Here is a 15,795-nt window from a genome sequence, read left to right as displayed (position 1 = left end):
CTGGCCTCGGCTGAGGAGTGTCCCTGTTCTGGTTAGTCAGCGCGTGTCCCCAGGTAAGTGTTCTCGGGCGTACGTCCTCGCAGTCCCTGTTCTCAAGGCTCCTTGCCACAGGTCTGTCTTCTTTGTATTGTGCTCATTAGTAATAGAAATGTATATCTTAGACCTATAGTGATTTTTTCCATGTAAGACGTATTTATAATACATTAAAAATCCCAATTTCTAAGTAAAATATTTTCCTAAAGTCATGAACCACTCGAAGCGAGATTCAGTCTTCTAAACGTTATTTTCTCAGCTGTGAAGTGGGAACAAAGCTACAGGGCTGTTCCTCTAATTACATGACTTAGAAGGTAGATGCTCTGAGCCCCGAGGCAGTGAGGAGTGAGAGTGGCTCCCGCATGGCCTCTGACCAGGCACTGTGGCCCCCGGGCTCCCTGGCCCCTCTGCGCCCTCAGGAACCCTGCGTTCCGGGAGGCTTGGGTCTGGGCAATGTCTAGGACCTTCTCTGTCTCACAGTCAGGTCCCCGCCACCCTCCCGCCTGTGAACGTACACTGGGCAAGGATCTGAAGGCTCCTCTGAAGCCGGGGACACTGTCGCTTGCGGCTGCAGCTGGCGGACTCCTCGCCGTCCTACTCAGCACCGTCTTGAACCAGCACCAGTTGCCTAACTTCCTGGGTCGGGCTGGTCCCCCAGGGGGCCTGAGCTCTCATTTCAGGCTCCTTGTGAGGCACCACTGCTGGGCTCCTCAGGGACTGCCAGTGTCCTTACCCCTTCTCTTCCCTCGACCTGGACAGTTTGAGCTGGGCTGGGTCTGCTGCCCAGCTGCCCACGGCTGGGTCTGTGCATTCCTGCAGCTGCTCGACCCGCCACGGTCACGTGCACCTGCTGGGAGGGACCCGAGGACAGAAACCAGGGGTGACTAGACGGACTCTCGCTCTAACCAGCCCACAGCTGCTGCGTCTCACCGCCGGAAGGGAATGGGAGGCTCAGAGAGGTGGGGCTGATTGCACGGCGTTGCACAGCACCGGCCTGGATGGCACCCCACTCAGATGTGCCAGAAGCCCAGCCGGACGTGGCCGGACGCAGCCAACCCTATCCTCGGCGGTGCCCTGTGTTCACACGTGCCTCACGCCCGGCAGCCCTGCCGCGCACCTCCACTCCCGGCCGCCCGCGGCGGGGCTCATCTGTGGGGTCCTTCAGGATCTCCACCACGGGGCCCGCGGGGAGCGTCGGCTGCAGGAGGGGTGAAGGCTGCACGGTTAGCCTTGTGACCTTGAACGGCTTGTGACCTTGAACGGCTCACACGGGGTGTCAGCCGCCGAGCTGCTGTGGCGTCGGTGCCCATGGACGCGTTATGGAGATTTCCAGCAGCCCCGGGGGACCGTGTAGGCCTCCCCTCTGGAATGGGACGTCACCCTAAGCAGCGTGAGGCAGCCCCCGCCCCGTGCAGACGGAGGTCTTCTGCTTCCAGTTCTACTCTCCCCGCCCGCCACCCCCACTTCCTTTTTTTATTATTTCACAAGAAGCTTCTCGCGTTACTCAAGACTCCTCAGAGCCCGCTGGCCTCCGAGCGGCATCCCACACGTTCAGAATTCCGCTCTCCCTGTTCGGTTAGTTGCAGAAGTGAAAGGGAACAGGGACACTGGCTGGCCGGGTCGGGAGAGCGGGCGGCTCCGATGTCCGGCCCATGGAGTGCCAGCCCCACGCTGGGTGCAGAGAGGACTTAAAAAATAAATAAGTGAACTTAAAAAAAAAATGCAGTGGACTAAAGATGACCGGCCGGTGTCCCACTGGTTGGTCTGCGGCTGGTTCTTCGCAGCGTGTTCGGGAGGCTGGCGGGCAGTAGTGAGCTCCCCGTCCCAGTGCCTCGCCCTTGCCCGTCCCGCTCTGCTAGCTCGTGAGGGCGCAGTGAGACCCAGCAAAGCCAGCGCCCGAACTCGTGTGCATGCCGTGGCTTTGCCCGCCATTCTACAAGATGCCCCTCACCTCGGGTGCCTTGGAAGGCCCAGTCCGTGACGAAGGCTCTAATCACCGTTCCCATGTCACTTCTCCTCTTGCATGCCCTGTCATTCTCTTTGGGCCAGAGTGCACGTTGTGATTTAATGCGAGAATCTGCCTACAGAAAGTGGTTCGTGTAAAATAAATTCTCCTGCTATTAATCTGAGAGGCGGTCCACTCCAACTGCTTCTGCGTGCATGCAGAAGTCTGACCTGGACTTTCGTGACGTCCATCTACCCTAGGTCCGGTAGTCTTGAGTTTTCTGAATATGGATTAAATCTTTCAGGAACAACGCTCCCAAGGGCCGCCTCAAGTTTTGCTTTGGAGTTTGAGGAAGTTTGGATCAGGACAGACCAGCTTGGAAGAAGCATTACCTTTCTCCCAGAGGGTCAGGGTGGGGCGCACGTCTGTCATTGGATTTCAGCCTCAAACGCCCTTTGTCCAAAAATAGCTCCACTTTTGTCCACAAGCCCCCAAATATTTACACACCCCACAGGATTCTGATTTAGGTTAGAGTCTTCGAGATTTATTTTCTGGAAGGAGGGAACATCACTCTGGGGAGGGGGGGAGACACCGGCTGGAGGAAGTAGGGGTGGGGGGCAGGAGATGCGCTGCCCAGGGGAGAATACGGTTGGTGACGTGAGGTTCTTTACGCTCAGATGGAAGGAAACCCTGAAAGTCCAAGTCGTTGGCTTTAAAAGAAATGCAGTCTTCTTGCCGATGTTTCATTTTTCTCCCCTTCCCGTTTAGCCCCTCCCCAGCCCCTCCGCTCGGGACCGTCCGTGCGTCCTCTGGAGTTCAGTGTTTCTTCGTTTGTCCTCTTGTTTCCCTTTGTTCGCCGGCTCTGTTTCTGCAGTTTCCGAGCGACTGAAACCAGAAGGCATCCATCTTTCTCTGAGTTACGCCACTTACCATCTCTCCTCCAGACCATCCGTGTTGTTGCAGATGGCAAGATTCCGCTCTTCCTGGTGGCCGTGTGATGCGGCATTGCATGTAGACCACATCTTCTTCATCCATTCTGCGGAACGTGGGCAAAACCAGTTAGTTTCTTGTAAAGCCAACAACTTGGCCTTTCGGGGTGAGATAGTGGTGTGAGAAAGTCGTCCGTCCGCTCTTCCGCCCGGAGCTGTCCAGCATTCCCAACACCGTTTACTGAAGAGGCTTTGTCCCACTACATATTCTTGCTTCCGTTGTCGGAATTAATGGATCGTGTAATCATGGTTTTATTTCTGGGCTTTTCTGTTCCATTCCATTGACCCGTGTGTCTGTTTTTGTGCTGGTAACATACTAGTTTGATTACTGCTGTACTGTACAGTGATGCGTCTCAAAATCTGGGATTGTGATGCATCCAGTTTTGTTTTCTAAGATCACTCTGGCTATTCTGAGTCTTTTGTGGTTCCGTACAGATTTCGGGATTGCTTGTTCTAGTTTTGTGTAAAGGCAATTGGTATTTTGGTAGGGATCACACTAAATCTGTAGATTGCTCTGGGCGGTATAGACATTTAACCATCTCTGTTATTGTCTGTGTTTAGTTTTGTATAACCCATTCTTATTTCTAAAACGGGAGGGAGATCCACAGAGATCGAGTGTTTTATTAGTGTGTGTATTCTACACATCTTGCGAGTTCTCAATATCTAGTTAAAACCCTACGAGGAATCGAAAAGTAGCCAAACTTCAGAGGGATGGCTGCTCCCTACTTCCAGACCCGCGTCTCCTGGGACAACACACCCACTCATACTCCCTGACTACTCTGTAGACCCCAAGAGGACAAAAGCAAGTTCTCTTTCCCTCTCTGTGCCTGTCACGTGGAGTACTATGTGCCTCACCTCCATCTCGCCCGTGAGGGTCTTGAGATGGTCGGTTTAAATGGTTCATTAGACAGACGGTGGAACCACCTTGGAGGCTGGCGTGACCTGCGGAGGTAGACTCGCATCCTTAAAAGCGTACATTCTTAAACACAAGGGGTTTCTTCACTCTCCTGCGGGAACCGTGCGTAATTTACTGGTTCTCCTCAGCTGACGTCTCACTGCCACCACAGCTGCCTTTGATTAACCGGAATTCGTCATCTCTGTTTCACCGAATCCTTCGCTTCCCCGGGCTCACGGGACGTGCCATCGCCTGGCCCGGTTTCCGTGTACAGGGTGAGGCGGGAAGGCTGTTCTCTCCACGGGTGTTGGCTGTTGAGGGTCTCGGCCCGTAGCTGCTCAGGGACGCACACAGCCTGGGAGGGGCACTCGAGAATGTCATCGCTTCCTTTCTCGCCCATCCCGCCGTCCGTCGGGGTCCTCGTGGAGAAGGGCCAAGGCATCCTTCGTGGTCACTCAGAGGCACCCAGGACTGTGGGAGACTTTGGAAAACTTCAGATCTTAAGCAAGTTCCCTGTCCCCTCTTGGGGAGTGCGACTTTCCTTTTATCCGGGCATATGTACCATCGAGAAATCCTTCCCACCTGTACCCTTCAAGGACAGCTGCTTCGCGTTCAGCAGGGCATGGTTGTCACATGTTGAAAACAAAGAGTTCCTCGTGGACAATGACACTTATACCTGTCCTTAAACACCAGCATCTGCGCCCAGGGGATGGTCAACGGTGATGGGGCACGTGGTCCTGGTGGTCATCGCAGGGCCAAGGATGAGCGTGGGTGAGCAATTGGTATACAGTGAGTGTGGGTAAATCCTCCACTTTTGTGCCTTGTGGGGGTGAAAAACCATGAATATGCTGCTAAAGTTTATGTTAGAAAAAACAGATGAAGAACAGATTTTTTTTTTTTTTAAGCCGACTTCATCTTCTTCGCCGATGGTGTGCATTGTTGGGATGCTCACTTGTCTGATGAGCCGTCCTCAGTGTGACCCTGCAGTGTCTGTGCCCCCATGATTCCCATAACAGCGGGCCCAGACGGGCCGTTCGTTTTCAGGAGTGTCGCCCTGTCTGCTCTCAGCGCGGCTCAGCGCACCCGGGGAGGAGATGGGACCCGCCCTGGCGCTACGCCGGGGGCGGACGCTGCGCACTAGAGGTCTGGACTCGGGTTCCTTGTCCAGGATGAGGAAACACACGGAGGGGTCTTTGTTACTGAGCAGGTCGTGGGGATGGCCGGGGTCCCACGTCCTTGCGGTGGGGTCGGCATCAGAAGCCGAGGTGTAACGTGCTCATGCGGCTTCCGGTGTGTCTCACGTCCGGGGGTTTTCATTTTCTCGTCTCAGACGGGCAAGGTGTATCTCCCAGGACTGTCGCTCTGACTGAAACTGCAGGAACTCCGAGGGTATTGAAGCCAATGCCTTGTGTTTTTCTCGTAGCTTCTGACGAGCTCATTGACGCAGGATGGGAAACCACGCGGGAAAGCGGGAGTTGAGCGCGGAGAAGGGCGACAAGGTAAGAAGTGGGCCGGTTTGTCACTGAGCACGACCCCTCAATACCGACTTTGGCTGCAAGGCTCCCTTGGAAACTGGGGGGGATTACCCCCGCCTCAGAAACGTCTAGAGTGGCCCTGAGCACAGAGACCAAGACCCACACGTCTCGGCCCAGACCCCAGCCCACGACAGTCTTACTGGGCTGGCCCTCACGGGGCCCGCTGTCCACCGTCCCTGCGCACTCGGTCGCCGTACACGCTTAGAAGGTACCGATAAGCAAAAGGGAAGAATGCACATAAAAACGGTCCGAATCCAAGGTCTTCAGCAGTTACCCTGTGTTTCCCGCACGGCGTCCACTCATTGTATCGGCCTCGGCTCCCCTTGCTGAGGGCGGTGCTCTGCGCTGCCCTACACCCCTGGCATGTGTCCGAACCGAGGCTCAGCCTCTGGCTCCTGACCTCCCCGGGGCCGCCGGTCGCCAGGCTCCTGGTGGCTTCATGCTCCGTCTGGGACCTTCTCTACCATCAAGGGTCATTTTAGGTGATGACGGGGCTGACCTTGTGTGTGGAACGTTGAACCCTCCTGTCGTGGGGGCAGGGACGGGAAATCTCTTCCCGGCTTCGGTACTTCATGTTGACGGAGCCTTATGTGTGTGACAGTCAGGACGCGTCGGGGCTCACGACCGTCCTGGAGCTGAGGGCCGGCCACCCCCTCTGCCACTCGCACACGAAAGTGCTTCCAGAAGCCCTGGGGTGGGGTTGGGCAACAGCCCCTCCAGCCCCTCCGCCACGCTTGCTTGCGATAGGGTTTGCAGTGCATGACCGTGACCCGAGCGGCAGGGGGTCCTTCTCTGCTCCTGCTTGGACTCCTTTCCTGCATCAGCCGGGGGTCCTTCTCCAGACTTGTTTCAAGTCCCCCCCGTTCTCGCTTCTGTGCTGCCTTCACGAGCTACAGCGTTAGCGAGTGTCTTCACAGGTGATTTCCGGCCCAAGAGGAACGAAAGGGGCTTCGCTGTCTGTAATGTCCTTACTGGTTTGGATCCTCCCTTTACTGCTGACGGGGGGACTGACTCTGTCAACACATCAATGATCTTAGTTCCTACTGAATGGGGGGGTGACTTTCGGATTCTTAAACCTCAAACTGGACGACTGATCGCCTCGTTCTAACGGCTGCGAGTCGGGTCGGGCAGGGTCCACACCCGGAGCCGCGTCTCCGCCCACCGCAGGTGAGGGTGGACAGCAGCCACCCGTGCAGACTGGCCACCTCTGACCCCGGGGGACCGCAGTCTCCTGACGATGGATTCGTGGCCCCAGTTCTAAAAACCACTCTGTGACTCGCGGTTCTCTCCTGTGTTTGACGTTGTGAGTCACTGAAACACGCTCTTAATTCGTTAGTTCTCCCAAAATAAGATGGCGGAGCCGTGGGGAGGCCCATACTTGCACTCTTGCTTCTGAAAGCTGATGTTTAACATTTGGACGATTAAGATATTGGGGATTTAAGAACACTGGTGTCTGCCGGTGATCGTTACATGGTAAAGCTCTGCAGGGTTTTTTTGTTTTTTGTTTTTTGTTCTTGTCACCGGAGAGAAGGGTTTCACAGCTTTCCGAGTGAGCGTCTGAGATGATCCGTGGCATTTAGACGGGCACCAGAATAGAAGGAGACGCCGTGGGCCACTGCGCTGCTGTGGACTCCTGTGTGCTCCCGCAGGGGTTCCGTGCGGCCCACTTGGACGTGGGGGACGGTCGGAGCAGTGTCTGTGTCAGGGTGCCGGGCTGACCTGTGATCAGAGGGTCTCTGCGGGGCTGTCTCTCTCCCCTCCCGCACCCCTGCTGAGGACCCGTCCCGTGTCGGGGTGGGTGTGACTCGCTGCTCCGGCCGGGGCCTCTGTCCAGCGCCGGGAAGGAGTCCCCTCCCAGTAGGACCTTCGGCGACGGGTTTCCCCCGTGACTCAGCACCCCACGGTCTTCCCACCGCACTCTCCGTCCCCCGGAAGAGCACAGGACGGGATGCCGGAGGGAGGGGTGTGTTCCAGAAGGCAGAGAGAGACGGCCGCCTTCCCAGCCTTGCACGTTAGTGGCTGGTGGAGCAGGACGCAGGGCAGGGCGGCCTGAGAGCCCCGTTCCCGTGGCCCCGGCACGGAGCAGAGCATCTGGGGGTGAGCGTGAGGGAGAAAGACTGCAGCCACGGGAGGAGCCACGGGACTGTTTCCGTGAATCATTCCCAGCCTTCGGAAACGAAGAAAGCCCTATTTGCCTTTGGTTCCGTGGAGTTTTAAGAAGGCTCACTAATTCATCAGCACATTGTCGCTCGGTCTGTGTTCGTGCTGGGGATCGGGCAGACCCAGGAAGGACGCGCCCCGGCAGCCCTGGAGGCCCCAGGGGCACCCGTGCTCGCTGCCCGAGCCCTGGGTCTGGCTGAGACTCACCGCATGCTCTGGCCTCCCCCGTGGAGGCTCCTGGAAGAAAACTGGGTCCACGGGCTAAAAATAGCCCCCTTGCCTTTGGGGAGACTCTACCTGGAAGATGGCCCTGGGGAGCCCAGTAGGGAACCTGGCCAAGGGACAGAAGACATTTGTGTCACCTGGCTACAGCAGGGATTCAGGACCTTTTGTCCGCTTGAATGAAAGGTGTTGGACCAACTGCCCCTCGCAAGAGACTGTCCATTTGCAGCAGGCCCTCAGCGTGGGGTCTGCATGTGACCGGCTGTGACCAGTCCTCAGTGTCGGGTCCGTGTACGGCAGGGAGACAGGAGAGAGACCATGTTACTTGGGCTCCTGGGTTTGGGGTTCACTCAGCGTGGGACTGCATTTCCCTGCCACCATACCTGGCTCACAAGTTCCCCATGTTTCTGGATGTTTCTATCTCATTGGTTTAAGGAAAAATATACCACACTGAAAACCAAAATCTGAGCACCTGCAAAGTTTAGGTTCATGCCTGAACCTTGCAGTGGGGAGTGACTTCTCCGTCTGGTTTCCAGTCAGACCAATCAGTTCTCCCCGCCGTTCTTCGGAGCCGAGCGCGCCCAGACGCGGGCAGTACGCACCAGCACGTTGCCTCTCCAGGGATAACCACGTCCCCCAGAAAGGCGTCCGTGTCTTGAATCATCATTAAAACGCACTCGCTTGACGAGACCCTCCAGACGGTACACAAACGACACTCTGAGAAATGAGATGCTGGTTTTCGGATACACGGCACTTCCCGTCCTGTGTGGACCGTCTTCGCTTTGGTGGGAGAATCCGTCTCTTCTGAAAGGACTGACAGCCCAGCTGTGCGGGGGCCGCCCTTGTCCGTCCACGGGGTGATTCCTTAAGGCCTTTCCTTGACGGAGTCCTACATCCTGCAACTCATCCCAGCTGTGGGACACCGCCGGGTCTTTTCGCCGATTTAGAAGCCTCTCTTCTGGCCGCGCCAGCCTGGGAGTGGTAAGTCATCCTGTTTGAAGCCATCATTAGGGGGAGAGGCCCTCTGCTGTCATCTCTCCTCCCCACACAGAAATTGGGTTCACTGAAGGCCCAGCTCATGCGAGCTCTGCTGGCAGCTGTGCCCTCAGCGTCCCCTCCCCACACAGCCCATGGGGGAGTGTGCCCTGGGGACCCCGCCCTCTGCCAGCCCCGGGCCGGGTGACGGCCTGCAAACCCTGGCAGGGTGCTGTCCGTGCCATGGGGAGAAGGGCATGATGGGACCGAGCCCAAGCCTTTCAGTCTTCCAGACGCCGTGGCGCTGTTTCCTCCCGATGCCACACGTCCTCCTACACTTCTGATGCAAAGTGACACTGTCACCACAGCTGTTTCGCAGAATGGGAAGTGGACTTACGGAGAAAGCCACTTCCTGCAGTCACCCCAGCCCCAGCCTTCAGCATCGTGTGGCGGGGCTGCGGGGCTGCTGGGTGCCGAATTCACCCGGAAATACTTACCGTTCTGATGGGCTTATGGCACCTGGGCCGCTGTTAGACCCATATGTGTGTAATTTCTGTTTTCTTGGGAAAGTCGCATAAAGAAAGCTTTTTGAGAACTCAGGTCGTTCTTAAGTGAATCATATCTGTTTAGAAGCTTAGGGATCTGGAAAGTGGAAGGTACATCCTCACAGGCCTGTATCAGATTGAGAAACACCTCAGCCACGTGGAGTTAATCCTTAATGGGGTTCCGGCGGGCATCCATGGTAGCGTGTCTTCCACAGAGTTCCAGAATTCACTCTGTATCCCCTGGCCTGTCCGGGTCTCTCTAGCTCACACTCGTGCGCACGCGCACACACACACACCGTAAAGCAGTCCTCTCCACCCCATTGTGGACCATCGGACGACCTTCCCAACACAGGTGGCCAAGAAGCAGGTGATCTGTGGCTAGAGTCCCTGAAGAACCAAATTTTAAATCTTATTGAATTTTAAATACTTTAGACGTCAATAGCCATGTGTATGGAGGGGCAGCGTGGCCTCCTGGGTCCTCCGTCCAGGTCACCTCAGTTCTCAGACCTCCTGAAATCCTACCAAGCATCGACCCATTTTGTCTATGAAAAGAACTCTGGTCTCTCTCAGAGTCATTGAGTTTCATGCAGAAGCTCCAACTGGATGCAGAGAGTGAAATCCTTGGAGAAGCAGGGACCCACACACACAAATACCAGAAACTGCCCAGGAGGGCGCCAGGGCGCTCTCCGCTTCCGCCACCGGTGCGCCTGCTCCCACACGCTCCTCCCCGCTCAGCACGAGGCTCTGTGTCCCCCGTGCTCCGCCCGGGACAGAGCTCAGCCCCGCGCACGTACAACAGTACACGTGTGGACGGATGGCTTCGGGCTTTAATGCACGCTGCGGTTGGCTCTCCCGACTTATCCCAAAAGAACTGCAGCGAGCGCCTGAAAAAGAGAAAATAATGTGGAAAACACGCCCTCGGAAAGAAACATTCTGAAACCTGTCATAGTCAATAACCTTCTTATTTTACTTCTGGAAAACTCTTGAGTGGGCCTGTGAGTGACTTGAGAACAGGTCGCAGAAGGTAACGTGAAACACCTTTTCACAGTTGGGTTTTGTCCAGTCGTGCTTGATGAGAACCAGGGCCGCCTCTGAAGGCGGAATACATGGAACCCACCAGCCGGGGTTTGTCCCCGGGGGGTACGGGCACAGCGCCCACCGCTGGGGATGCTGGTGACATTTCTGTTCGAGATGTGGGATTTTTTTTTTTTTAAGATTTTATTTATTTGTCAGAGAGAGAAAGAGAAAAACAGAGCAAGCACAAGCAGGGTGAGGGGCAGAGGGAGAAACAGGCTCCCCGCTGAGCAGAGAGCCCAATGTGGGACTCGATCCCAGGACTCTGGGATCATGACCTGAGCCGAAGGCAGAGGCTTCACTGATGGAGCCCCTCAAGGCGTCCTGAAATGCAGAATTTGTTACTGACATTAGAAAACCGTCCGACTAAGCTTTACGTTCCAGCAGAGCCTAGAACGTGCTGAGTCAGCAGTGCTCCTGCCCTTAGGACCAACCGAGAGACAGGACCCTAAGCTGGATTCTGATGCTTAAGGAATAGAAGTGGGTAATTTGTTTCATCTGATACAGGAGAATGCTCGCACCTTTGTCAGTTGGGGCGGCAACAAGTCTACAAACACACGTGATTACTAAAGACATAAATAAGGTGTAATTAGTAACAAGGAACAAAGCCACCCGTCAACACCCCATCATAAAACACTGGGCTGGTTATGAAGCAGTGCCCCAGGCAGCATAAACCTGCGTGGGGTCCGCAGGCCGGGCCGGGAGTGTGTGTGTGTGTGTGTGCGCGCGCACGCGCACGATCACATGTGCTCAGCCCCTGCCTGGCCCCCCTTACCTCGGACGTGGCCATGCACCGCACTGTGCAGGACCCGTTCCCTCAGCCACACTGGGGCCTCGGGCTCAGGCTCAGGCTCAGGACCCCAATGGCTCCCGCTTTGCTTTCTGGGCTTGACCCCCAGAGATGCTCATGTTCTGGCTCTTGAGGCTCCCAAAGGCTTGCTTGCAAAGTTAGTCTCCATCAGAAACTGTGGCCACAGTTTGCCGCTGCTATCTTTGGGCCACAGCAGCTGTTAGGTGTAAGAGATAATTTTAACACAAGTTATTGAGTAGAAACAATGTAGCAGTAAAATGATTCTTTGTGTAAAACTAAGGGCAGACTGTGCACCAGAGGCCACCCGGCCCACAGCCGTGCCTTCTTTCTGTCGTCACGGGTTACCTCCCTGGGCTTCGGGCCGGCCCATGGCCTGAGACAGGAGCCCGGGGTTCCCATGAGACCAGACTTTGTCTCGTCTTGTTCTTAGCTGGACGCACAGGGCTTTCTCTCCTCGTTTCTGACTTCTTTCTGTGTTGTTCCCTATTTCCTCCGCCCCCAGGTGCGTGAGGCTCAGCTCTGGTGAGAGAGCCGGGGCCGGCGGGCGGGGGCGGGGGGCCGGCGGGCGGGGGAGTCCGAGATCTGGCCCTCGGCGGGTGCGTAAGGAGGAAGCAGCACGCTCCTCCCGGCGCGCGGTGCAGGCACCAGTGTTCAAGCTCCGTGTTGGATTTACACCGGCTGAGAACGTGATCTCGGGGATGGCTGGGCCGAGAGCCCCGCACGGGCCGCTGGTGATGTCGGCGGCTCTCGGACGGGGCGGCCGCTGGGAGGCGTGAGCGGTCCTGTGGTCACCACCCCCAGCTGGCCCTGCCGTCGTCACGGGCGCTCAGTCAGCTGCTGGCCGAGTGCTGCTGGTCAGCCGCGCCGGGGCTCCGGAGCGCCGCTGCGTCCCTCCGTCTCCAGAGGGCTTCGGTTTGGTCGCTAACAGGGAAGACCTGTCCTTTCACAGGAAGACTCCCAGCTTCTTAAGGAGGAAGGAGAAGGACTTCTTGATCCTCAGTACAAGCGTCTTACAGTCCTTTTAGCGACATGAAACTGAACAGTCTGGCTTTCAGAATGTTGTCTCCTGTCTTTTCTCACTTGCGACTTTAGCGGTGTGGTTTTTGAAGTTTAAATTTGGAAGCCAGAGATTTTCTGTGCTGGACTGTGTTTGTGTAAAATTATCTTTCTGAGGGTGCGGGTGCGATGTTCCGAGCCCGCCAGCCCCAGAGTCCGCGGGACGCGCTGGGCGGCTGCGCGCAGGCCTTCTCCTGCTCTGCTCTGCACTTGGGGGATTGTAACGTGTCGTTCTCCTAATTGGTAACTTGGTGCCTTCATTAATTTAATTATCATATCGTTAAAGAAAAGCCTAGTTAAAATTCATTTTTATGTTTCTGCGGCTTTTAATGCCTACAAAACAGACTCTCATTTAATGCGTTCTTAATCACACTTCAGCACAAGGTGTTTGTAAACAAGCTCAAGTCTTAAGGAAGGAAGTGAGGCGAGTCGGTAATGACATTAACCACACGTGGCACCGTAGGATGACAGCAACGCGGTTATTCATAGAGGTGTGTGCTGCCTCATAATTGCAGTAAGACACTTAAAATACCAGCGTCTCCAAGTTCAGAGCAAAGGCGAGCTCCAGTGTTGTTTTCGGATGTGTTGGAGCAGAGGCCCTGCCAGCACAGCTTGCACGTTCTCTCCCTCCAGCCAGGCTGTCCTCTCCTGCCCTCGTCTGGACAGGCAGCACCTCCCCTCCCCCACTCTCGCTGGCCCTGGCCTCGGCCCGGACCCCCACTTGCAGCTGCCATCGCACTGTCCTTGTGCAGCTCCCCACCCCCAGGCTGGGTTCCTTTTGTTTCTCCCAGGGGCTTTGCCTGAGACTCCAGCCTCCACCCTGAGCTGGTTTCCTCACCCAAGAGAGGGGCTGGGGCGTCCAGCCAGCCCTGACCGCGGAGCAACCGCGCCAGTTTGGGCCTCTCCTTTGTCTGCTTGTTGGGCCCTGCTGTCCCCCGGGTTCTGTGCTCGGAGGTAGGGATGCCGTTCTGCACTCAAAGTCAAATGTATTTATTTATTTATTTTTATTTGGTGTTTTTTTTTTTTTTTTGTGGGTTTTGTTTTTTTTTTTTTTTTAGAAAGACGCTATTTTAATTTTTTTTTTTTTTGAAGATTTTATTTACTTGACGGAGAGAAATAGCAAGAGAAGGCAGCAAGCACAGGGAGGTGGAGGGGGGAAGCAGTGTCCCGCCGAGCAGGGGTGATGTGATCTCAGGGTCCTGGGATCGAGCCCTGCATTGGGATCTCTGCTCAGCGGGGAGCCTACTTCCTCCTCTCTCTCTCTCTGCCTGCCTGAGATTTCTGTCAAATAAATAAATAAAATCTTAAAAAATAAATAAATAAAGATGACAGTTTCGACTCCCGAACTCTGTCTGCCTGCGGCCCCCGGCAGCCGCCCCTCTGGGGACCCCAGCACCGAGGGCAGGAGGGACCCCTCCCCTGCCCCCGCCCCTGCACACCCTGTTCCTGTTCCCCTGCAGGGGTGCTATCAGACACTGCCAGCACTCGGGAGCCCTTGGCCTGACAGGGTGCAGTCGCCTGGCCCAGGCTCATCTCAGGGAGGAAGAAATGGACGCCTCCTTGTCGGTATGAAGCAAGACCACCAGGAACGGGCATCTGAGGCGCGTCTGCTGAACGCTGGGCTCCTGCCTTCGCTGCCCTGCCGCTCCGTCCCCCGACACCGAGGGTGCTGGGCTGGCGGTGCCCCTCTCGCCTCCAGATCGTGCGCAAGACACTCCTGGTTCTCACTGGCAACGGCTGTGGAACGGAGTGTGGTTTGCATCCAGAATCACCGATCTTGGGGTTTTTTCTTTTTGTATCAAATTAATAAAAGAGCTATAGGAACCACCCCTCACACACCAGATTAAATAAATTGAATGCAAAATCTTTTTTTGCCCTTCTATTCTACGTCAGGACCATTTTAGTTCTTTTAAAAAGTGGTTTAGTGCAGTGCATTTCAAAGTGAGGTATAACGAGATTTGTACGCTATTCCAAGAGCATTAATAAACACTTCCTTCTGATGAGCCATTTCTAACACGAAGTCTCTTCATTTCATTGCTGGAATGCAGAATATTTAGTTACTCTGTTTAGGAATGTTGAATTTCATGCTTTTCTTGTCAAGTCTTCAGAGTTTAAAAGAAAACCGAACTTGGTTTTTATGTTTTTTGTTCCTGAGCCTATAACTGTGGTCTGGACGCAAAGAGACAGAGGGTGCTCTTTTTTAAGTACCAGTTTCTGCAGTGCTCGGGGCTCCGCCGCCACGTGACCTGGTAGGGTGAGTTACATGCTCCATAAAGAGGTTTTTCAAAATATTTTTGTAACTCTTATCTTCATCTGACTACACTCTGACTTAATTTTATCCTGAATTATGAAACCAGAGAAGGTCTGTGTCTTGAAAAACAAAATTTCTCCTGCACGTGCCTTTTCCGAATGAGGGATCCGTCGTACTGGTCCCGGTGATTGGACCTCTCAGCCCCTGTGCATGTAAATTCTCGAAGAGGACTTGATCTTATCATGGAGCGCGTGACTCATCTTGGTGCTGGATGAGGAGAGACAGGAGGCGGCCGGCTTCATTCCTGCAGCCCTGAGAGCACGCTGGGGCAGGTCTGCGCCCGGGTCGCGGGCACAGCGGCGTCCGGCTTTGAACAGAGCATCTGCAGAGACAAGCAGTGATTCCGTGGGCAGTGCCGGCTTGTTCCCTTAGAGCAAAGGCGCCAAAATGCAGGTTCTTGGGTGGGTGGGGGGGAATCTGTCTCTTTTTTCTTACTGCATTAATATGCTCATTAAAACCTGCTTTTTACTTAGAATGATTTTACTTCCACCTTTCCTAAGGTATGAAAAACAGGAGATAAAGGTTTGTAAAATAAATGATGGCAGCTGATGGTGTCGACTCTGCCAGCTGAGGGCCGGACCGTGGAGCAGGTTTCCCAGGGGCCGTGGATGCCCACAGAAGCCCCGTGGGGCAGACCATTCCCACACGACCGCTCGCCAGCAAGGGGGCTGCGGGGCACAGTCAGGAAAACAGGACCGTCAGCCCTCGCTGCTCCCCACCACATCCGCCTCCCAGCAGGCCGATACAGGAGCGCGTGCGGGCCCCGGTAGGGTCCCATGTTCAGGGGAGGTTTTTATGACATAAAACTAAAGGAAACGTTTTCAGCTTCAAACTAAGAGGGTCTGAGTTTTCCATCCCCTTCTTCTGCTCTCAGGAATGTAACTGACCCTTTTGAGCTGAATGAATGTCTTAATTACCTGAATTACCTTTAGTGCATTTTAACTGAATGCGCAGTTCGCTACGGCTAACTCTGGGAGCTGCCCCGAACGGCCGGCCTCTCTCTCCCTGTCCCTGTCTGCCCTCCCCCCCACACCCTTCCTTATGTGACTCTCCTTATTTAAGACTGGACCAGTGGATCGAGCAGTAGCTTCCAGGAAAAAAATGCCAAGATATTTGTGTTCCTAAAATAGAAGCCAGTATGTCCGGTTACGCAACGGGCCTCGATCAACAGTTTTACCGTGACGCAAGTTCATGCTTGTTTTGCTGCGACTTCTCAAAGTCAACCCTTAAATCGAGCTCTGAGC

The 15,795-nt window shown here is 55.2% G+C and overlaps 1 protein-coding gene across 4 annotated transcripts in view; it reads left to right on the top strand.

Annotated features, from left to right (window-relative positions):
- Positions 1 to 15,795, top strand: part of MBP (myelin basic protein) — a 101,263-nt gene that overhangs the window by 13,439 nt on the left and 72,029 nt on the right. For all 4 annotated transcript variants that reach the window (XM_059409848.1, XM_059409847.1, XM_059409846.1 and 1 more), the window contains one exon: positions 5,286 to 5,361. In XM_059409848.1, the coding sequence (XP_059265831.1) occupies positions 5,311 to 5,361 (51 nt within the window). In that variant the 5' untranslated portion in view covers positions 5,286 to 5,310. Of the gene's footprint in view, positions 1 to 5,285; positions 5,362 to 15,795 lie in introns of those variants that run through there.

The sequence above is a fragment of the Mustela nigripes genome, chromosome 8, assembly GCF_022355385.1.
Source record: "Mustela nigripes isolate SB6536 chromosome 8, MUSNIG.SB6536, whole genome shotgun sequence".
Lineage (NCBI taxonomy): Eukaryota > Metazoa > Chordata > Mammalia > Carnivora > Mustelidae > Mustela > Mustela nigripes.
Note: the sequence above shows the minus strand (reverse complement) of the source record. Positions and strands in the feature narration are given on the sequence as shown.